Source organism: Centruroides sculpturatus, unplaced genomic scaffold (genome assembly GCF_000671375.1).
Source record: "Centruroides sculpturatus isolate CEXI.00-Female unplaced genomic scaffold, Cexi_2.0 scaffold8, whole genome shotgun sequence".
Taxonomy (NCBI): Eukaryota; Metazoa; Arthropoda; class Arachnida; order Scorpiones; family Buthidae; genus Centruroides; species Centruroides sculpturatus.
The window spans coordinates 1,152,256-1,178,255 of NW_019384535.1; the positions used below are offsets into that span (position 1 = coordinate 1,152,256).

Genomic DNA, 26,000 nt, shown 5'->3' on the forward strand with positions numbered 1-26,000 from the left:
AATATAAATAACTGACTGTAATATGTATTCATATATATATTAATTGCTTAAAAACAAAAATTATATTTGGGTAAAAAAATAAAATCTTTATTTTTATTACAACTTGATGATGAATTAAAACATGACAAACTTTCTTGATTTTTTCCCCTACTTTCTGGCATTCTTTCTAAAATAAACACATTTATTCAATTTAAATCTTAAATTACTATAAAACTTTAAAATAAATTAAAGCATTTTAAAAAAATTAATAAAATCAAATTTTAGATTTTAAAAAAATGCATTCATTTCACACATTTAATTCAATTGTTTAGGAGAAAATTATTTTAACATGTATTACTTCAGTTAATAATTACCTTTGAAAGTATTAAGAGATTTATATATAAATTTTTTACTGTTTAATTTAGAAATATTAAATTACTGCATTTATGTTATAAATAAAAAGCAAGTCATAGAACTGGGAACAAACTTTATTGCCATGAACAGAATGTTTTAAGTACATTCATGAAGTAATGCTTTAACAATATACTGTTTGACATTTTTTGTTCGGAAGCATTTTCAAAGCCTGCCACATTTATGATTTATACAACAAAGATGAGGATGTCTTGAAATTTTAATGTTTTTTTTACACGTTTGTATTATGGACGGCAATTCGAGTTCTCTTTACATGAACAAACGATTATACATACATTGCAACTTTTTTGTGGCAGGCATTAAGTACAAAACATCACAACAGCAAAACTCTAATATGTTAGAGTCTCTGGGCACAACCAATAAGACAAAGAACAACATGGCATTTTTGCCTTGTCCATGGCTGATAAAATACCATGTCTTCTCTCTACATCTCTAAATCAGATCTATTTGTTGGCAAAAGTAAGTGCCAAATTATCCTAAAAGCCAGCATTTCTAACAATCGTCGATATATATATATTTATATATAACACAAACAACATGTTCATGTAACAACATTATTATAGTCACTGTAATAGTTTATGTAGACACACTGAAAAATAGAGTATTCAATTTCATTTTTGACAGAGGTTTAATAATGAAATGAAGCTGGAATGGATATTGACTTACAGTCTAAATATTAATGGAAATTTGGCACTAAAATTTAACCAGGGCACATTGTTAAGTGTGACCAAGCCACTGGTTTTTATCTTAACTAAAAACATGGCACACATCTGCTGTTCAGATAGTGCTAAATTTGTCAGAAAGGCTGGCTTAGAAAAAAACAGAATTTCCATAACCAAAAGATAGAGTCCAACAAAGAGACTGTCGGAATTTGACATAAAAATAATAATATAATAATAATAATAATATAATAATAATAATAATAATAATATAATAATAATAATAAGTACAACAAACATTCTAACACTGAGATTCAATAACTGAGAGACATCTAAAAACTGTAATCACTTTGCACCCTGTAGAACGTGAAGGGCATACAACAACAATAATTGGACAAGCAATATTGAGGTTTTACAACTGCAGTTACAAGCCAAATTTTGCATTTTCAAATTTAAGTATTTATTCAATTATGACCACACTTGCACTGCAGCAAAATAAGAATTGTAAATGATTCTTTACTGATTCAAAAGCTACAATCAGTATTATTTGAAATCAATTTAAAATTACATTAAGTACCAAGAGCTGCCCTGACAGAAATACCATCACACCACATTACATGCTTAGTTCTAACCCATAAACATATACAAGATTGCAAAAATCACTTGAGAATTTAAATTACTTTAACTATTGATAGATTTATCAAATACATTTCATTTTGGCATGATGGAATGTTCCAAACAAAAAAAAACAAATGTAACATTTAATTGTTAAAACGGCAGCTGCCTTATTGCACCAGCATAGATAAATGTTAGTTAAGAATTCTACCCACTTCCAAGTAACAATAATTGGTTAGATTAGAACATCTGTTATTTCTATTATCAAGTAGGGAAAAAGTTAAATTATACCCTAAAAAACCACAGAGAAAATGATGACATTACCACAGTTTTTCAGCTGGTAAAGCACACCACTATTCATTTGACCACCTTCTAGTTAGTTGTTTATCTTGGCAACGAAGGGTAGAGAGCACTAACGGCTGCTTTGCGTGGCCAGCTTGGTGTAGCTAAGACACACGAGCATCAGTAGGAATCACAGCGGGTGGGTTAGTAGCCTCAGCTGTCATGTTGGTGTTGGTGGTATGATGAAGGCTGGGGTTAAATATGAACAAGAGAAAAAAAGAACTTGTTAGTTTAGTCTGAAACAGAAGCTAGGATTTCAGTTTGTTATTAAAAATGATTAGGTAATATAAGTTAACAAGATTTTAATTATTTTTTTTCTAATAATCCCGAAGAATGCATAAATGCAAAATAAATCACAGCTGTTTTAAAATTAAATACATATATATATATTTATATATTTACCTAAAATTGGTAAATATTTTGGTCAAATTTTTTCTAGAAAGCATTAGATATCAGTAGCATAGAAAGACACTGACAGAAAAAGCATCCTTTGTAAATTACAGGGCTTTAACTATTATACCTGCCTATGATATTTTATTGAAAAGCTTCTGAATTAGTCAACACAACCAACTTTTTTTCCAGCAATTAGCAAATTTTATATTATAAATATCTGGTTGCGTTGCATTTTGCAACTTGAAACTTCTTTGGACTTAACCTGTAGCCTTAAGAGTACAACATTTCAATATTTACAAACTATTATACATTTTCTCAAAAGGCTACTACATATAGATACATTACATTATTATAATCATTATACATATATATATTATATATGTTTATATAATATATATTTATATATATATATATATGGAGAAAGATGATATATTGAGCAACACTTTTTGGCAACTGTTGAGCATGAGAATTTTCTATTTTAAAATTTATAAACCAATGATAGGAAAATTTAGTTTGCAAAACTGAATTATAAGCATTATTACTACTATGAACACTGTTTCAGATGTAAAATGATATTAAAACTATGTATGAAAAAAAGATATAATATCAGTAATAATAAAGTTTCTGTATATTTGGCAAGTTTTTAAACCTGTAAATGGCACATAGTATTGTAAGGCAGGCTGACCCTTTCCCATTGTATTGCGAAGTATAGAAGATAACCAATATCAAAAATAAAATCAGGCTATTTCATTATTGCAAAATAATTTGAAAATTTGATAAAAACACAATCTATAGTGTAATAGTCAGTCCTTGGCAATTTTTTCCTACATTATTTTAATAGAAAATATAATATGATATACACAAAAGATATATATATATATATATCTAATCTTATCTCAAATTAACTCAAGCAAAGACAATTAAGGAAAAAAAAGTGTGTGTAGTGACTACTCAAACAATTATGCAACATGCAACCAACCTTGGTCTACATTATGACAGAGATCCAGCTCTCTGGTAGGGATGTTCTCGTAAATTCAAATGTCTTCTCTGCTTTAGTACAGCACCTAAATATATACAGGAAGGATAGAAAAATTGAATGCAAAACATATTTTTATGCTGATCAAATGACTCGTAAACTAGTCACTTCAATCTTCTTGTTAAAAAAAATTTTTTTGTTTTTGAATTACTTTTATTCCTACCAATAAAAATAAGAAGTTTACTCATGATCATATTAATTCCTATAATATAGACCTAAAAGTATAATCATAAAAGCAATTTTATCAAAATTCTTATTTATTAAATATGGATGCACTGCATGCAATTTATTTTCTTTTGATAGAAGTTTATATTAAGGATTTTTTAAAGCATAATATATTAATTTATTATTAACAAATGGTCCCAAATTAATTGGGATTAGTTATTATTGAAAATTTTGCAAATCATTAAATAATTTTAATATGGCACTCACAAATTACATTATTATTATTCACAGCATAAAGAGAAATAATTCTCCAAGAAATTAATTGCTAAGGACTGACCTGGTCATTCCCACCTGGTCCACTAACGAAGACACTATGGAATGAATTCATCAGAAAATAATACAAAGCAACAGTAACTTCAATGACTTAAAACAATGCTAAGAAAATGAAGCCATAGCATTAAGCTGTCTCTCACAGCTTCTCTAATGCACCATGAAATATAAGCAAAAAATGAAAAAAATATCAAAACACAACAAAGTTCATGACTGTTCAATAGGGCCAGCCACCCAAGTCACAAACTGCAGAATATTCTGCAAAATTTCCGGGACACATTTTCACACGTTGGCCCCATTTCCCGTTTTTCCATAATGAAATTTCTTAAATATGCACATAATATAATATATATAATCAAAACATTTACACCTCAAATATATTCTATATCGAAATGTCACAATGCTTATGAGGGAATATACCTTGTGACTTACAAATTTAGAAGTCACTCTTAAATAACTTCAAAACTTAATGCTAAAAACAAAACAAAAAACATACCTCTGTAATAGAAATAATGAATGCCCTTTCTCAAAAGATTATAAATAAATGATGTCCACCCACAATTTTTTTCTTCTAATCTCTGCAGTTTCCAGGAGTGGATTTGACCAGGCAAGTTTTTGTTGCAGAACAGTAAAAAAATAAAATACATAATAAAAATGGCATGAGGTAATCTAATGTCAGAAAAATTATCTGCAACTTTGTACTGCAGAATATAGAACATACATCCCTGAGATAATACAAGACATGCAAGCAATTACACAGATTTCAGACATGCATTGTATATTGTAATTTTAAAATCAAGACTATTTAACAAAAAGAAAAATAAACTGGTATTCTTTTCAATAAGAAAATTTCAGAGAATATAAATTATTAAATCGCACGATTGCCGATTCTAAAGAGATTGGTCGCACCAAGAGATGGCATAAAGCTTTATATTTTGGAAAACAATGCATGTTTGTATATTCTTTATGACACATACACAAAAATCTAACAGCAACAAATGGACATCCTTGTGGGGAGTCAATTTATGTATCACAGTCCTTTATAAATATATGGGCAATGACATATTGCAACAATGACAATGAATATATAAATTTTTACTGTGATATTTACTAAATGTTTTAATGCAATTTATCAAGCAGATCTGATAATTCTAAACTTGGTCTCAAAGAAAAAAGTATATATGTATATATATTTATATATAATTCTCATAACTCTACCGTCCAAATAACCCACCAGTTGCAGTATGTTCAGTTGGATATTCAGCCAATAATGGGGATGCTAAGGCAGCATATTGATGATAATCTGCATATGTTGTGTAAAGTAGCCCAGCCTCAGTGGGTGTGATAAGAGGTGGTGGTGCACTTCCATTTAATAAAGCTGCTGTCGTTGGCACTGGTATACGAGGAGATAATATTAGCGGTGCTCCTAAAGGAGTGGCTTGTGCACGAAGAGGACTTGAAATAGCCATTGGTGGTGCAATAAGACGAGGTGGTTCTGCCTCTAAAAATTAATAAGGCAGTCAATTTGTAATTAAAATGCTTTTATAATTTTATAATAGAAAAAAATTAATGTAAAATATTTTTAAGCATAAACATGATAATATATTATGTATGTTTAAATTAAATAATTTAAATATTTAAAAATTATCAATTTAGAATTTATATACTAAAAATTCTAAAAATATTAAAAAACCACACTAAAAATTACAAATTAGAATCTTGGACTATACTCTAATGAAAAATAATATCAAAATTGGATTATTATAAACTTAAATAAATGGATAACTGACAACTTTTAAGTTTGTAAACTTTACCGATTAATAAAGATCATGAAGATCATTCACAAATCTCATTACTGAAATAACTATCAAAATAATTGAAAGTTTTTTAGAGTTTAAACAGCTATTAGAATGAAATACAAATATATGAAATGTTCAAAAAATAAATAAATATTTTGCATTAATCATTACTTATGAAAGATGATATTATCTTAGCTATAATTGCAAAATTATTGAAACAATCCAACATCTGATAGATGCTGGTTAATTATTAATTACTGAAATTCCCTATATGAAAAATTATTTAACTTTTTTATTATAAAAATATTTGTAAAATAAAAAAGTTAAATTTACACAAATGCTTGTAAGTATAAAATATTTTCTTATAACTTTTATATATTGTTATAATGGATACTGAATCATAAAATTGCAATGTCAAAAACTTTTTATAACAGATTACATTACATTAGAATTTAGTTTTATGAAAACATTTCATCTTATAAATATTTAAAAAAAATTAAAATATTCCTGAAGCTTTCAGTGAACAATAAATTACATTTTGTAGCTTCAATTTTTCCAATTATGAGCAGCTCAAAAAACAGTTGTCAAATGTGTGAATAGAAAATTATATGCATACTTGAATTACTCTTAAAAAAATTACAGGTGTCCAGATCGTATTAGAATATGAATCATTCAGTCAAGCAGATTGAGTTGTCAATTTACAAGATTTATTTTAATTAGAATTAAAACCTGAAACATCCTAGAAAAATGTTACTTAGCAGATATTAAGTCTGCAAGAAAAAATCAGTTATTTAGTATATAAATTTCTTTGTGAACTGCTTAATAAAGTTTCATAATTTAAAAGTTTTTTAAACATGTAAATTTTTGCAAAACTTTCAAATACCATCAAGAAAAATTTTAATACTTTAATTGGTAATACTTACCAAGAGTCTAAAACTAATATTTTGAAACTATCAGGTGTTTCTTAGAATACAAAAAAATAAAAAAGATATCCATCTTACTATTGGTCTGCCTGTGGAACTTTTAAACATTAATTTACATAAAAACAGAAACCTATAAGAAAAGATTAATATCACCAACAAATTTCCACTGATTATTCAATGCATTTTATTACTGCTTTGTTTTTCCTAATTTTTTTTTTTTAAATCTATTTTTGTATTTTTGTGTCAACTAGAAAAACAATTTTAAATGCAAAATGAAAAACATAGTAAAAAAATTGAAATATGAAGATATAGGTATTAAGATTAATCAATTATATAATAATATACTATCAACTGCACATTGGGTTGTATATAATACAATAAATCTGACTTACGGAACCTGTAACCGATGAATATCACTTTTTCTTTCAAAAATCAAACGTTTTCATAACCCCTTCTGGGTTCTTCATCAGGATAACAGCTGGATCGAATAGTGATTTTCAAGAAGTTTGAATGAATCCAAACTTGAATCGTTCCATTCGCTTAATCCGTCACGTGATACGATTGAAACTGTTCTATTTCGACAGTCGATGTTCAAATTTAAGAGAACGATCCAAAACATGTTATTGAGATATAAAGATTATTTAATATTCTCGTGTTCCCTAATATCGTTTATTTTTAAGGCTTAATATAATTTCCTTATCACTCTTTATGGAGTAGGTTTTGCCACGCCATGGAAAGGCTGATCTCTTCTCTTGAATTAATACACTCGGATTTGTCATACGCCCTAAAAATTTCCATCTCTTCTAGCCATTTTAGTTGGTGAATATGTGGTGTGGAGGCAATTATCCGTGCTGCATTGAAGTCCGCTACTATTTCGGGATCAGTGGCATAGGTGGAGAGTGAGGTTGTGTGCCTGTTATGATGTATATCCGAAATATGTTCTTTTAATCTAACCTCTAACGAGCGTTTAGTTGATCCCACGTATACCAGATCTCTGTTGAACCTGTTATCCCTTATAGGAATTTTATATACTCCTGATATCCTCTCCGTCCTGGATCCGTCTTTTTCATTACGTAGGATGTCAAACAAGGTGCTGCATCTTCTGTGTGCTATGTTAACATTTCGTTGTTTAGCAATGGTGTTGTACAGGGACTTCAATAGAGGGTTGAACTTAATGGGTATCCTCATATTTTCTATATTATTGCTTGTGTTTTGCATGTTGATTACAATGTTGGAAGAAGCCTGTGTTTGTTTGTGGCGCTCTGCGATCTTTTGTATAATATTTCGGTATCCGTGTGATCTGGCGATACTTTCCAAGGTTCAATATAACATGATAGATAAGATACACTCAAGAGTCAAACGCTTCGCCTCTACGAAGTTAGCTACCAAATTGAAATTGAAGAACATTATAATGGACGCACCGGATGCCCCAAAATTATTTGCTTTTGCTAAAACACATAAGGAAGGGAAACAGCTACGCCCAGTGGTGGATAGGGCCAAAGTGCCCACACGAAAGCTAGAGGAAGAGGTACACAACATTCTTACTCCACGCCTTCAGGGATACCAATTTTCCATCTCCAACACGTTGAAATTAATAGAACAACTCAAGATGGTGACGTCACCTCTCCATGTTATGCTACAATATTGGATTTTAGATCCTTATACCCGTCGATTGAACTTCCTCCATGCTTCTGCGCCCTAAGGGACTTTCGTTTTGAAAAATTAGGCTCCAATGAGCTACATCATCAGGCACTAGAATTGGCCCATTTAATTTGTTACAACTCGGTGTTTCAATTTAAAGGTAAGTTGTACACACAAACAAGAGGTGTTCCCATGGGTAGTTTGGTATCCGGGGATTTATGTGAACTAGTTATTAGACAATTGGAAAACAGGACATTGCCTACATTCCTCCACGACATTATACTATACAAAAGATATGTCGACGACATCATCATCCTATGGAGGACAACTCCCAACTTAGCCTGTTTTTTAGACGAAATGAATGACAACCCGTATGGACTGACATTAGAGATGAACAACACAGTAACACCAGAGTACATTTCCTGGATTTGGACATAAGATTTGATGATTCCATCATCCGCACATTGGTTTTTCGCAAACCTACTAATGTATCGGCATACATACCAGTAAGCTCATGTGATCCCTTCCAGTACAAAATGGCGGCTTTTAGGGCATTGGTTAAACAAGCTTACACACACTCTTCCACACAAAAAGCACTAACGGAGGAGTTAAAATACTTGGAAAGTATCGCCATATCACATGGGTACCGAAATATTATACAAAAGATCGCAGAGCGCCACAAACAAACACAGGCTTCTTCCAACATTGTAATCAACATGCAAAACACAAGCAATAATATAGAAAATATGAGGATACCCATTAAGTTCAACCCTCTATTGAAGTCCCTGTACAACACCATTGCTAAACAACGAAATGTTAACATAGCACACAGAAGATGCAGCACCTTGTTTGACATCCTACGTAATGAAAAAGACGGACCCAGGATGGAGAGGATATCAGGAGTATATAAAATTCCTATAAGGGATAACAGGTTCAACAGAGACCTGGTATAGTGGGATCAACTAAACGCTCGTTAGAGGTTAGATTAAAAGAACATATTTCGGATATACATCATAACAGGCACACAACCTCACTCTCCACCTATGCCACTGATCCCGAAATAGTAGCGGACTTCAATGCAGCACGGATAATTGCCTCCACACCACATATTCACCAACTAAAATGGCTAGAAGAGATGGAAATTTTTAGGGCGTATGACAAATCCGAGTGTATTAATTCAAGAGAAGAGATCAGCCTTTCCATGGCGTGGCAAAACCTACTCCATAAAGAGTGATAAGGAAATTATATTAAGCCTTAAAAATAAACGATATTAGGGAACACGAGAATATTAAATAATCTTTATATCTCAATAACATGTTTTGGATCGTTCTCTTAAATTTGAACATCGACTGTCGAAATAGAACAGTTTCAATCGTATCACGTGACGGATTAAGCGAATGGAACGATTCAAGTTTGGATTCATTCAAACTTCTTGAAAATCACTATTCGATCCAGCTGTTATCCTGATGAAGAACCCAGAAGGGGTTATGAAAACGTTTGATTTTTGAAAGAAAAAGTGATATTCATCGGTTACAGGTTCCGTAAGTCAGATTTATTGTATTAATCAATTATCACAATTATGCTCTTAGCTTTCACAAATATTTTAATGAGTTATGTAACTTACTAAATTTTCAAATATAACTAATGTACTGTATGGTTATAACTTGTTTTCAGTGTGAGCTAGTGTATTTTTATGTGCATACATACTCCACAGGCATGACATTCTGTTACTTACTCAAACTAACAATACTACTACTTAATTGTTCTACTAACAACAAGGAACTAGGAGATCTATTTTATAATCTAATAGTATATACATTTAATGAACTATTGAAAATAAATTTGTTAATATAAACAGTGAAGTAAAACGTTTATTATTAATAATTTTAATTAATTATAATCACTTCCAAATAATTTAAGACTTATTCTAAAACTAGTGGCTGTGATTAAAAACAATTAGAACTGGCAATTCATTTATTATGTATTTAAAAATTTACCACATCTTAATAATAATATAAATTTAACACTGAAAACAATTTGCCTTTTAAACAATCCACATAACATACAAAATAATTTAGGTTATTAGAAATGATAAATTTAATATTTTAAAATGCAATTTAAAAACTTCTTTAATATTAAAATCAAAAATTCTTCTGCATTACTAAAGTAATAGTAAAGCATTTGTTTTTTTCCAGATAATATATTAGTACTTGATCTATTACACAATTAAAATCCAGTTCTTGCTACTTTTTGTAGCACACCATATATATATATATTTTTAGTATTATAGATTTTGTATCTATTTAAATGATACATACTGCTGCTATCTCTGTAAGTTCCATTTATAATGGCCAATTCCATTAGCTGCCTCTTTTTTAATTCATCTTCCCCTTCAGTCTACAAATTCAGAATTTATATATTAATTTAGTAATTTGTAAGCATGCAATTTCATTTTAATATCATATCATATATATTATATTACTTTAAATTATATACTTAAAAGTCAAAAATCATAGTTTTCAAATATCAAACAAACAGCCAAATTTCTTTACTGGGCTATTAAAGCTAAATAATTACTAAGTAATTTGGTAAAAATGCAAATACTTCATACATATACATAATTATTGATATGTATAAAATAAATTCTTTGAATAATTTTTGGGAAAAAATTAATATTTACTTGTTAACTCACTTCTATAACAAGTACTTTAATGTAAGAGTTTAAAAACAAAATTATTATATATGGTGACTAAATATGTAATTAGCAATTTTCCTATTGAAAACAATAACTGATTAGATTATTAAAAATTATAACATCTTTAAAATTCAATTTATATCCTTATTGAACTGACTAATAAAAGTCTAGATAATTTAAAATGAAAGAGAAGGGAAAAATTTCAATTACAAAAACAAACAAAAAGGCAAGTTTTAGTTCATAAATTCAAATTGCTAATCTTTTAGGGAATATTTCTGGATTGAAAAATTTAATTTGCATATTACTATCAGATATTATCCACTATTATCTTAATATAATCAAATTTAGTGATACAGAAAGCTGTGCATTTTTCAATATATCGCAATGAAATATTTTAACAGATAAAAAAACTGTCCTTCAAAGATCAATAGTTCCAATCTGCTAGCAGAATTTTCTTCTTTACATTTTTGATGACAATGTATACTTCAATAAGTAAATTCTTAGTGCAGTTATTAGCTTTTATGTGAAGATTTCAATTATATTTGGACATATATCTTAGTAATCACAAAAAATTTACATAATTAAAATGAACTTACAACTGGTATAAGAAGTTTTTTAATTTCTTCAACAGCTCTCTGTAATTTCACAGCTGATCGATTTGCTGTATCTTCAACAGTGATTAAAACATGTAATTCGTCATTTAAATGTTCCCAGTTAGGTTTTCCTCTGTTTTGTTCTTCCTTTTACATAAAAAAAAGCATTTCTAAACAATTAGTAATTCATAAGTAAGTGTTTAAAAATTTATTCCTATTATATTATATAAAACTAAAAATACAATTACCATATGATTATATTTTACTATTACTTACAGATTACATTTCCAAATGCTGCATATAAAGCATAGAGAATTATTAGAAAGCAATAATAGATAAAATTGAAATTATGTATTTAAAAACTAAATTTAAAATTAAAAAATTATTAATTCCAGAACTCTTCTAGCTAAACATTCTTGCTAATTCTCTTTGTAGATTTGATATCTCGAGCACAGGGCCATCAAGAGGATTTTTTCCCAGGCCCAGAGAGAACTTAGTGCCTGAAACGGTTTAACCTCTATAAATTAATGTTATTTTTAGTAACAAAAATAAAACCTAAGACCACTTTTATTAATAAAATACGTAGCATGTTTCTTTTATCTGTTAAAAAATGGCCAGCTCTACCCCGAGCCTCATCCAAGGTTTAGACAGCCTGCTTAAACGTTAAATATATTCTTTACGGTATATTCTATGCTAAATGCATTCTAAATTTATTTAATATGCATATCTAAAATTTATCATCATTAATAGTAGTAATAAATTTGTTCTAAATGTGGCAGGTAATGCTTAAATATCTTCAAATTTATCATCAAAATATATCAAATATAGATTAGTTTACAACATAACAGAAAAAATGTGTTCATAGAGAGAAAGTGTAAAATTAAATTTTTTTTAGAAGCACAGCAATTTTTAAATCACAAGTTTTAACTTGTCATAATAACAATGTTGGCTCCTTGAAACAAACACTTTTGAACAAGAACTGGTCATTTTCAGCTTAAAATCTTGCATTTAACAGTTTAGAATAATGTAGTGTAGATTACACACACTAGAACAAAATTAAGTATTCAAAATTAACACACAATAGAATAGGATTTTTATATAATATTAGAAGAAATACAAAAGAATATATGAAATAAGTCAAAATTAAAAAATTAGCTTAAAATATGAAGAGAAAAGAAATTTTTGTACTAATTCAAGATCAATCAAATATAAATTTGATTGATAGCAAAATTTACCTGTCTTGTGCAGAAAGAATCATCAACAGTTCTCCAATTATATCCACCCATTGCCAAATTCATATGCATCCTTATATTAATAATATAATAAGGCTGATCCAAACAGATGTAAAACTGCTGTAAAATTCTTAAGATATCATCATACTATTCTTTAATTAACACTGATTTTTTTCCATATTTTTGTCCCTCTGTCAAGTAAGGCCCATATAGTGAAGGAGGAAGCACTGGTTTTTATCACTTTAGAAACAAAGTAATGTTCTTTAATTTTCCTGGGAGATTCATATTATATTGATTTCACAATTAGATCAATCTTCTTGCTTATTAATAATCTTATCACATACATATCAACTTCACCTAAATTATCTGTTCTAGCTTCATCTGAATGTAAGATCATACAATCTATCTAATCATGGAATAATTATAAAAAACAACACCTTTTTAATCATCCAGAAAAAATATTTAGTAATCAATAGGATGACTATCACGCCAAAATATTGTATAATAAAATAAAGACACTGAGTTCAGCGTTACATGCATACATTTTTTATCGCAAGCACTTTCAACGAACTTATAGTCATTTTATGCATTCTATTGTACATTGGATTATTTCGTTTAATTTTTCGGTAAATCTCTGTATTCACCCAAGGATGACAACTATAAGTTTGTCGAAAGTGCTTGCGATAAAAAACGTATGCATGTAATGCTGAATTCAGTGTCTTTATTTTATTAGAAAAATATTTAATAATGTAAAAAACTTGGTTTGCCGGATGATTAAAAAGGTGGTGTTTTTTATAATTATTCTAATTCCAGTATAGTTTATTATTGTTTTTAATCATGAAATTTAATAATATCCACTGGCATGCCTTTAAAGGTCTTGGTTATTGGCAAAAATGTTGCCAATATCCTATCAAATCTTTTACTACTAGTTTTTACTACATTGTATTTTAAGTTTTAACTAGATCATGATTATTATTTTTAGAGAAACCATGCTCATTAGCTATTTATCGGATTCCATTTAGTTCTCTCTCTCTATTGATATGTAATATTGAGCACAAGAAGACACAAACAAGCAGACTACAAGAAGCAGCAAATTTGTAATAAATCATATGTTTTCCAGTGTATGTATGATAGTATAAATGTCAGATCTTTGATATACCTTAGTACCATAAGCATTATTTAATTTGAAAATAATATATGTATAAATAATTTATAAATACACTGTTCTAAATTTAACCTAATACTTATTACCTTGTTCTTAATGTCATCTATAAAACCATTGGTATACTATGCATCATTTCACATTATACAAATATCAAACAATCATTAAGATGTATTTACAAGTTTTTTTTTATTTGTGCCTCAACCCACAACTATTTCAGTTGCAACACCTGTTTATGAGAAGCCCATTGCTATCACACAAAGACAAATATCTGATAAAACTGTCATCATTCCATCAGAAAGATTATGTACAATAATATCCAAGAACTCAAGTGTATGAGTAAACTTGCATTTTTGACATATTACATTATAAATAGAAGGTAATGTTGCATTAACTTCCACATATAATGTAATATGTCAATCTTAATATAATTAAATCTCCAATATAAACAGAAGGTAGTTAGTTAACATAGTTACATATTGTTAATACATTGATGTTTGTGGGAGTTATCCCAGTCAATGAATTTGTAACATTTATAGAGCAAGTAATAGTATATGGAATCCTATGTAAAACCTTTTTCAAATAATTACATATAGCTTATTTTCATATAAATAATAGGTGAAAATGTTTTGCTATAAATTGGTGTAAGTGGTCATCTTACTTTGAGTTATGACCATTCCAGGAAATCTTGGTACTACTGCTCTAAATGATACCTTGTATTATAACTCTTCTGGAAAATAGTTTGATCTAAAAACCTTGACCATCAACAAATCCATTGGATCTTTCGTGAAAATTTGAGATTTCATAAACCTTTCATTTTTCTTTTATTTCAGTTAAGATGAACTAGTTAAAGATACAGAAACCACACTTATTTGCACATAAACATCTATCTTATACTCTGATGTAATTTCTTCTCTTGTATAAATGCTAGTAAGATGCTATTATCTCCCTTGATTTTCTTTCCATATGAACATTTAAGTCTATTTTTAAAATATAAACAGGATTATACTAAATGACAATTAGTCAGAATTATGAAACAAATCAATGTTAAGAAATGATATGGTCATGCTTCAATAATAATTTTTAGAGCAATTTTATATCAGCATTATTATATTATTAATTAATATGCAGGATGCATATGAATTTGGCAATGGTTGGATATGGTTGGTGAACTCCAATTATATCTACACATTGCCAAATTCATATGCATCCTGCATATTAATAATATAATAAGGCTGATCCAAACAGATGAATAACAAAGTTTACCTAATTGGTTGTTCTTGAATTAGTACAACTTTTCTTACTTTTCATTTTTAGTTTTTTTTTAATTTCTTTTTATACTTCTTTTGTATTTCTTTTAATTTTATACAAAAATTTATTATAAATGTTCTAAATTTTAATTTTGAATTTGTTCCAATTTATATGTTCTATGCTTTGTTATTCTGCACTGTTAAATGCAAGATTTTAAGCTGAAGAGCTTAAAATGTTTGCAAGAAAAATGAATTTAAAATTTTTCATATTCTTTTATATATCATATTATATGATAATTTGTTAACTAGCATAGCTCTGTGCTGTAGGCTCAAATCTTACTTTTGTTTTTTTAAAAAGTTTCTCTAATGTATATTGAAACAGATTATTAGTACAACGTATTTTTTTCTATTTTTAACAAATAAAAATCAGAATTTTGTAATTACTATATAACACGTATTTACTATGAAATAAAATTTCAAAATTTTATTATTTCATAGCAAACAGTGCTACACGCATTTTTCATGACATTTATTTCTACTACATTTTAGTAGATCAGCAATGGATGTCAAGTATGTAGATAGATAGATAGTCCTTTCGTTGTCTAGTATGGAGGAATTTTCAATTGAACCATTCATAAGAACAAACTTCAATTTTTCCATATTGTAAAAAAATTTATTAATTGAAGAAAGAAAAAATATGTTAAATTGGTTATTTTATTAATAGAAAATTGTATTGAATCTAAAATGACCAATCTAGTAAATAAACATAATTGGACAACTGTTTCCAGGTGATGCAAGACCATAACAGATATCTTGTAAAATGTTGAGATTTGAAATTATTTAAATAATCTGATACCTCCAAACAAATTGCCAGATGACCTGACCTAAACCAATGTATTAGATAAGAAATGAAATTACTATGATAGGTAAAAGGTAAATCTAAAAAAAATTATCCCTAGCTGGAAAATATTTTGTGTAAGACTGGGAAAAAAAATTCATCAATAAAAAACTTTGACAGTTAATATAATAAATCAAACTAAAACCAAGAAACAATGGATAAATTATAATCCCTACACAGAATTAAATTTAAATCTTGAAAGACAATTTCTTGATTTCATTAAATATTAGGGAGGTTGCAACCGACATTTTCAATGCGAAAATGTGTACGTCAGACGTTCGGCGCCATCTTCCCGTAGGCCTAGAAGTTTGACAATGGCGTTTCAAACATCAATGGAATCATGCTCAACGTTCCAAACACCGTTGTCAAACTTCTAGGCCTACGGGAAGATGGCGCCGAGTGTCTGACATACACATTTTCGCATTGAAAATGTCAGCCGCAACCTCTCGAATGAATAATCTGAAAGATTCCTGGTTTAGGCATAAACTGAAATGACAATCAACTAAAATTTAGGAATTTTAATTACGAGAACTAAATTCAAATATTCAAAAATTTTAACATGATGATAAGAAGGAAAAATAATAAGTATTCTACTGCCACAATGATTTTTAAATACGAGCAACAATTGGAAAAACCCTGGTTGAAACAAGAAATTGGTAATATCATAACATACATATTGACAGAGATGCTTGATATTACACCTTGATTTGTTTTCATTACTTTACATAACATATAATAGAAAAAAAAATTAAATGAATTTTGCAGTTACTGAATGGTATTTAAAAAAATATTAGTTTTGATTAAAAATTTAATAAGTTTTAAAATTAATTTCAACTTACTTTCTTTTTATCTCTCATGGAACCTTTACCCCTCACCATTATTTTACATCCAGTTTCATGTTCTAGTTGTTTAGCTGTCATACCTCTCGGACCAAGTATTCGACCAACAAAATTGTACTGTGAAGGTTCAAAACAGTAATATGAATATTAAAGTATATTTTTATTATATGTGTATACTTTAAAGTTTTCAATGTGTGTATTATATCATCTATTATGATAAATCTTATTTTGATTAAATAAAATTAACTTAACTTAGAGCGAAACAAACTGCTGAATTATCGGGCTATAATATGACTATGTAATTAATTAAATACTAAATTTGTCTAGAGTTAGGCAGTAGCCCAATAATTCAGCTTTAACTATAAATTGGATTTGAGCTGATGATCATATATATAAAATTCATGTTTTACATATTATATACATATAGAGAAATACTTCTTGACATGGTCTATCTTCTAATGATATTTAAAGAACTAACAACATACAGATTTGTTAAACATATTCTGAACATAAATTTAATAACTCCAAATAATATACTTTGCTTCTCAAACACAAAATTCAAATTATAACTTTCTGGATTTATTTATTGTTAAAAATTAGAGTTAAGATTTGAAATTTTGTAACTGTATAGCAGCAGAAATGAAAATGCATTACTTATTAGTAAATACAAATTTATATTTTCATAAATATTTCATTTACATTGTTTGTTATTGTTTTTAAATTCTTAATGACACTTTAAGTCAAATTTTTATTATTCTTCTAAACCAGGGGTGGCCAACCTTTTGCATACCATGCGCCAATTTTTTGATAGACGAGTTCAGATGCGCAGTGGCGTACCGTGGGTGTTAGCCGCCCGGGGCGGAGAAAAGTTTCGGCCACCCTTTAATCAGGTATTTCAATTTAAAAGATCAAAATTCAGTTGTGTGAAAAAAAAATTAATAAAAAATGCGGTGGTGGTGTAGTTACCCGTACAAAATAGTCCCGTTTGACATTAGTGGCATACACGATTGCGAATGTATCGTGAATCGTAAAAAAAAAAAAAAAAAAAGGTCAACAGGTGTAGCAGTCCAACCGACTCGTGGACTGTCCGGACGGTAGCACTGTCATTTAGACGCCTATGCACTGATCGAAAATAAACATACATGCATACACTGTAATTTACTATGTGGAGAACACTCATTTTATCTGTAAAGTTGATTGCAACGAATTGTGCAACAAATGAACTTGCCAAGACAGACTATAAAAAATTAATTTTCTATGTAATATTCTTAATTGCAAAGAAGCCAAATCTGGCAATGTTGCTCAGAACTGACTAAAGCGCCACTTGTAATCGTCCAATGCGCCAAGTTTGGCGCATGCGCCACGGTTTGGCCACCCCTGTTCTAAACCTTAAGTTAATTACTGTTTAATTGAATCTAACTCTATTTTTGATGATTTTGTGTCTTACATTACCTTAGAAAAATCATTGAAGAAAATGAATGCTAAAAATAAGATCAGTTATTTAACTTTAAAACAAATGTAATAATTTTGTTAAAATGCATACATATAAAAAGGTCTATTTTAAGTCATAATTTATCTTAAAATTTTAAAATTACAAAAACAACAAATGTAATTAAAATTAACATCTACATTTGAATTATTTAAAAATTATGAAAAATAACAGTAAAAATACTTTAGTTTTCCATTTCAACCAACCTCTTTAATAATTAAACAAATATCTCATTTTAAATCAAAAACTGAATGAAATTAATTCTAGAATTAAAAATTCAATTATATTTAATTAGATTTTAAATCTGAGTTATATATCAACCCATACTGCAATTAATAATTTATTTAATACTTATTTTGTTTTCATTATTAAATAAAATCTAATAAGAATTAAATATAAAGTTTAAGTAGAAATGAAAGAAAGTGTTTTAATTCTACATAATTGTAGTAGCAGGTAGTATTAGTATTTGTGTAGTTTTTGCAACAGCCACTGTCACAAAAAACCAAACTTTTTTGGTCACTGGCATGTCTTGATATTCGTGAAATTGCTTTTTATTGATATTTTTCAAAATTTTATATGTTAAATCACAATAACTTTAATAAAATAATCCATTTTTTTTAATGTTTTAGTAACAGATTTATCGTATTTAAAATCTTTGCAAACTCTCCTTAAGAATAAAATTAAATTTTTTTTTATATTCAAATCCTTTTGCACTTAAAAATATTTATTTGTTTAAAAACTCCTGAAAGTCAAAAATTAAAATTTGTATTTTTCTGGTCTGCCATTTAATTATTTGCACATCATTATTTATTCAGTAGAATAAGTTAATTTTAGTTTGTTAAAATTTTAGTAACAAGCAAAATACTCACATCTGGGTGATCTTTAACAGGTACATAAACCTTTTCTGAAAGAGTGATGATAGGGCCATCTGGATCTGGAAGAATAAGAGGATCCTTTTTTGTTCCATTTATCTGGAATAATGAACTTCTGACCCTCCCTATTTCTGTAATAATAAAGTGCTGTTGTTTACCATTTATTAAAATAATCATGCATTATTAATCAAGCTGGTTAGAGTAATGTTAGTTTATTTATTATGCAAAAATTCAGTTAAATATCTTTTTGATCAAAATATATCCTTGTTTTCTAAATACATTAAGAAATTTTGCATTGTAAACTGTTTTAAAATTATTGAGTAATTTCTTGAAAATATTTACAACAACAATAAATTTAATTACTGTTTTATTGTCTAAATGAGCTATGTTTATATAAATATTCAAATGTTTTCAAATTATTGAAATTTCTAAATTATTATTGTTGGATATTTTAAATATACACGTTCAAGAAGTAAAAATAACATTAACTTATACTGAAACTAGAAAAATTAAACAAATTACCACCTTTTTAAATATTCCAGCAAATAATTTAATATCATAAGAACGTTTTCAATCGTATTTAACGATCTTCATCAGTTAAATGATAAAAGAAAAAAATAATACATACGCATGCACAGTTATTATTTTTTCGTAATTTTAATTTAAGTTCTATTTCTTTAATGTTCTTTTTACTTTATTATTTAACCGATGAAGATTGTTAAAGACGATCAAAAACGTTCTTACGATATTAAATTATTTGATGGAATATTTAAAAACGTGGCAATTTGTTTAAAAACAACAGAATTAAAAATATATAATTTTTTGATAAAAATAAAATTTTAAATACTCTCTTCATTACAATAGGCTTTGTTCTTCACATTTTAGAAAATATTTAAATATATAATATTCATTATTTTATTTCTTGCAGAAAAATTACTGTACCTGATACTTAAGAAAAATATGTATATTGGATTAATAAACTTACATTCCCTCACAAAATGTTTGTCTTTTCAGTATAATTTTGAATCTAACATGTTTATAATGTTACAGATTGCTTAAAGTTAAGCTTTAACTTTTTATAATGTATAAGATAAATTCAAAATACTTAATGATTGAAACAATGAACAAAAAAAATACCATAGGAACAATAAACAAAACAAATGGAGTCATTAAGCTTTGTTAATAGTATAAAGAGAGAAGTTGAAAAAAAGCTTGAATTAAAACAACAAATAAAAGCTAGTCTTTCAAGCTGTAAGATGTGATAAAGAAACCTTTGATTCTCTGAATAAAGCAAGAATGTATTTCCTATACAATTTAGTTGACAAATCAAAAAGGAGAAAATGAAGTAATACAAAATTTAAGAAGTGACAAGATATATTTTACATTTACTGTAATTGTATAAACAAATATAAAATTGCAACGTTTAACAAAGATAAAATACTTTGCTTCCGTTATTCATCCATCGTTTGCTCCATCTGACAGTCCACAATTTCACAAACACGGAGGCAACCTTTCTTTTGAGGTAACTGCCTCTGCAATAAAATGCAAATATAGTAAAAAATGTCCTCTAGTGTTATCACCATCTTCACATAAAATACGTGTTTAAGTAAATATAAAACATGGTTGATGGTATTACATTTAATAATTACCTAATTAAATGTAATACCGTTGGCCATGTTTTATATTTTGTATTTACTTAAAGATATATTTTATTTAAAAAACACCCCTACATTTTACTGAAGAATTGTATTTGTAAACTATTTGTTGACTGAAAGTTACTGGAAAGTGAAATCATTTTTTTTTACTAAATAGTTTGTCAAATTGAAAGTAGACTGAGTCCAAGTCAGAATAATATGTTGAAAATCATGTAAAAAGTAACTATTTTATTTACCAGCCAAAATTTAAATCTTTACACATCATAATTTAATCTATACTAATATAATAAAGAGGTAATGTTTGTATGTTTGTATGTATGTAAGTTTAGATGCAGCAGGTAATCTCCAAAACTACTCATCTGATTTCAAAAATTTTTTCACCAATATTTAGAATGGAACTTCAGGGTTGATATAGGCTGTATATTATTCCGTTAAACATGGGGGATGGACAGTTCTTTACGGTAAGCCTTACGGAGAAGGCTTACCGTAAAGAACTCTGCTTCTATTTATACTATTTTAAATGCGGTTTTTTGCATTTTTGATTGCATTTTAATAGAGTACGTCAACAGAATGTACACNATTCAGTGTCTTTATTTTATTAGAAAAATATTTAATAATGTAAAAAACTTGGTTTGCCGGATGATTAAAAAGGTGGTGTTTTTTATAATTATTCTAATTCCAGTATAGTTTATTATTGTTTTTAATCATGAAATTTAATAATATCCACTGGCATGCCTTTAAAGGTCTTGGTTATTGGCAAAAATGTTGCCAATATCCTATCAAATCTTTTACTACTAGTTTTTACTACATTGTATTTTAAGTTTTAACTAGATCATGATTATTATTTTTAGAGAAACCATGCTCATTAGCTATTTATCGGATTCCATTTAGTTCTCTCTCTCTATTGATATGTAATATTGAGCACAAGAAGACACAAACAAGCAGACTACAAGAAGCAGCAAATTTGTAATAAATCATATGTTTTCCAGTGTATGTATGATAGTATAAATGTCAGATCTTTGATATACCTTAGTACCATAAGCATTATTTAATTTGAAAATAATATATGTATAAATAATTTATAAATACACTGTTCTAAATTTAACCTAATACTTATTACCTTGTTCTTAATGTCATCTATAAAACCATTGGTATACTATGCATCATTTCACATTATACAAATATCAAACAATCATTAAGATGTATTTACAAGTTTTTTTTTATTTGTGCCTCAACCCACAACTATTTCAGTTGCAACACCTGTTTATGAGAAGCCCATTGCTATCACACAAAGACAAATATCTGATAAAACTGTCATCATTCCATCAGAAAGATTATGTACAATAATATCCAAGAACTCAAGTGTATGAGTAAACTTGCATTTTTGACATATTACATTATAAATAGAAGGTAATGTTGCATTAACTTCCACATATAATGTAATATGTCAATCTTAATATAATTAAATCTCCAATATAAACAGAAGGTAGTTAGTTAACATAGTTACATATTGTTAATACATTGATGTTTGTGGGAGTTATCCCAGTCAATGAATTTGTAACATTTATAGAGCAAGTAATAGTATATGGAATCCTATGTAAAACCTTTTTCAAATAATTACATATAGCTTATTTTCATATAAATAATAGGTGAAAATGTTTTGCTATAAATTGGTGTAAGTGGTCATCTTACTTTGAGTTATGACCATTCCAGGAAATCTTGGTACTACTGCTCTAAATGATACCTTGTATTATAACTCTTCTGGAAAATAGTTTGATCTAAAAACCTTGACCATCAACAAATCCATTGGATCTTTCGTGAAAATTTGAGATTTCATAAACCTTTCATTTTTCTTTTATTTCAGTTAAGATGAACTAGTTAAAGATACAGAAACCACACTTATTTGCACATAAACATCTATCTTATACTCTGATGTAATTTCTTCTCTTGTATAAATGCTAGTAAGATGCTATTATCTCCCTTGATTTTCTTTCCATATGAACATTTAAGTCTATTTTTAAAATATAAACAGGATTATACTAAATGACAATTAGTCAGAATTATGAAACAAATCAATGTTAAGAAATGATATGGTCATGCTTCAATAATAATTTTTAGAGCAATTTTATATCAGCATTATTATATTATTAATTAATATGCAGGATGCATATGAATTTGGCAATGGTTGGATATGGTTGGTGAACTCCAATTATATCTACACATTGCCAAATTCATATGCATCCTGCATATTAATAATATAATAAGGCTGATCCAAACAGATGAATAACAAAGTTTACCTAATTGGTTGTTCTTGAATTAGTACAACTTTTCTTACTTTTCATTTTTAGTTTTTTTTTAATTTCTTTTTATACTTCTTTTGTATTTCTTTTAATTTTATACAAAAATTTATTATAAATGTTCTAAATTTTAATTTTGAATTTGTTCCAATTTATATGTTCTATGCTTTGTTATTCTGCACTGTTAAATGCAAGATTTTAAGCTGAAGAGCTTAAAATGTTTGCAAGAAAAATGAATTTAAAATTTTTCATATTCTTTTATATATCATATTATATGATAATTTGTTAACTAGCATAGCTCTGTGCTGTAGGCTCAAATCTTACTTTTGTTTTTTTAAAAAGTTTCTCTAATGTATATTGAAACAGATTATTAGTACAACGTATTTTTTTCTATTTTTAACAAATAAAAATCAGAATTTTGTAATTACTATATAACACGTATTTACTATGAAATAAAATTTCAAAATTTTATTATTTCATAGCAAACAGTGCTACACGCATTTTTCATGACATTTATTTCTACTACATTTTAGTAGATCAGCAATGGATGTCAAGTATGTAGATAGATAGATAGTCCTTTCGTTGTCTAGTATGGAGGAATTTTCAATTGAACCATTCATAAGAACAAACTTCAATTTTTCCATATTGTAAAAAAATTTATTAATTGAAGAAAGAAAAAATATGTTAAATTGGTTATTTTATTAATAGAAAATTGTATTGAATCTAAAATGACCAATCTAGTAAATAAACATAATTGGACAACTGTTTCCAGGTGATGCAAGACCATAACAGATATCTTGTAAAATGTTGAGATTTGAAATTATTTAAATAATCTGATACCTCCAAACAAATTGCCAGATGACCTGACCTAAACCAATGTATTAGATAAGAAATGAAATTACTATGATAGGTAAAAGGTAAATCTAAAAAAAATTATCCCTAGCTGGAAAATATTTTGTGTAAGACTGGGAAAAAAAATTCATCAATAAAAAACTTTGACAGTTAATATAATAAATCAAACTAAAACCAAGAAACAATGGATAAATTATAATCCCTACACAGAATTAAATTTAAATCTTGAAAGACAATTTCTTGATTTCATTAAATATTAGGGAGGTTGCAACCGACATTTTCAATGCGAAAATGTGTACGTCAGACGTTCGGCGCCATCTTCCCGTAGGCCTAGAAGTTTGACAATGGCGTTTCAAACATCAATGGAATCATGCTCAACGTTCCAAACACCGTTGTCAAACTTCTAGGCCTACGGGAAGATGGCGCCGAGTGTCTGACATACACATTTTCGCATTGAAAATGTCAGCCGCAACCTCTCGAATGAATAATCTGAAAGATTCCTGGTTTAGGCATAAACTGAAATGACAATCAACTAAAATTTAGGAATTTTAATTACGAGAACTAAATTCAAATATTCAAAAATTTTAACATGATGATAAGAAGGAAAAATAATAAGTATTCTACTGCCACAATGATTTTTAAATACGAGCAACAATTGGAAAAACCCTGGTTGAAACAAGAAATTGGTAATATCATAACATACATATTGACAGAGATGCTTGATATTACACCTTGATTTGTTTTCATTACTTTACATAACATATAATAGAAAAAAAAATTAAATGAATTTTGCAGTTACTGAATGGTATTTAAAAAAATATTAGTTTTGATTAAAAATTTAATAAGTTTTAAAATTAATTTCAACTTACTTTCTTTTTATCTCTCATGGAACCTTTACCCCTCACCATTATTTTACATCCAGTTTCATGTTCTAGTTGTTTAGCTGTCATACCTCTCGGACCAAGTATTCGACCAACAAAATTGTACTGTGAAGGTTCAAAACAGTAATATGAATATTAAAGTATATTTTTATTATATGTGTATACTTTAAAGTTTTCAATGTGTGTATTATATCATCTATTATGATAAATCTTATTTTGATTAAATAAAATTAACTTAACTTAGAGCGAAAGAAACTGCTGAATTATCGGGCTATAATATGACTATGTAATTAATTAAATACTAAATTTGTCTAGAGTTAGGCAGTAGCCCAATAATTCAGCTTTAACTATAAATTGGATTTGAGCTGATGATCATATATATAAAATTCATGTTTTACATATTATATACATATAGAGAAATACTTCTTGACATGGTCTATCTTCTAATGATATTTAAAGAACTAACAACATACAGATTTGTTAAACATATTCTGAACATAAATTTAATAACTCCAAATAATATACTTTGCTTCTCAAACACAAAATTCAAATTATAACTTTCTGGATTTATTTATTGTTAAAAATTAGAGTTAAGATTTGAAATTTTGTAACTGTATAGCAGCAGAAATGAAAATGCATTACTTATTAGTAAATACAAATTTATATTTTCATAAATATTTCATTTACATTGTTTGTTATTGTTTTTAAATTCTTAATGACACTTTAAGTCAAATTTTTATTATTCTTCTAAACCAGGGGTGGCCAACCTTTTGCATACCATGCGCCAATTTTTTGATAGACGAGTTCAGATGCGCAGTGGCGTACCGTGGGTGTTAGCCGCCCGGGGCGGAGAAAAGTTTCGGCCACCCTTTAATCAGGTATTTCAATTTAAAAGATCAAAATTCAGTTGTGTGAAAAAAAAATTAATAAAAAATGCGGTGGTGGTGTAGTTACCCGTACAAAATAGTCCC

The 26,000-nt window shown here is 27.9% G+C and overlaps 1 protein-coding gene across 3 annotated transcripts in view; it reads right to left on the bottom strand.

Moving 5' to 3' along the window:
• Positions 1-449: 449 nt before the first annotated feature.
• Positions 450-26,000, bottom strand: part of LOC111623203 (protein held out wings-like) — a 61,812-nt gene continuing 36,261 nt past the window's right edge. The window contains exons 2-8 of one of the 3 annotated variants that reach the window (XM_023365700.1): positions 19,342-19,475; positions 16,984-17,100; positions 11,606-11,749; positions 10,633-10,711; positions 5,186-5,452; positions 3,400-3,484; positions 450-2,216 (exon numbers count right to left, since the gene is read on the bottom strand). In XM_023365700.1, the coding sequence (XP_023221468.1) occupies positions 3,411-3,484; positions 5,186-5,452; positions 10,633-10,711; positions 11,606-11,749; positions 16,984-17,100; positions 19,342-19,475 (815 nt within the window). In that variant the 3' untranslated portion in view covers positions 450-2,216; positions 3,400-3,410. Of the gene's footprint in view, positions 3,485-5,185; positions 5,453-10,632; positions 10,712-11,605; positions 11,750-16,983; positions 17,101-19,341; positions 19,476-26,000 lie in introns of all 3 variants that reach the window. The other 2 variants (XM_023365701.1, XM_023365699.1) reach the window with 2 other exon arrangements.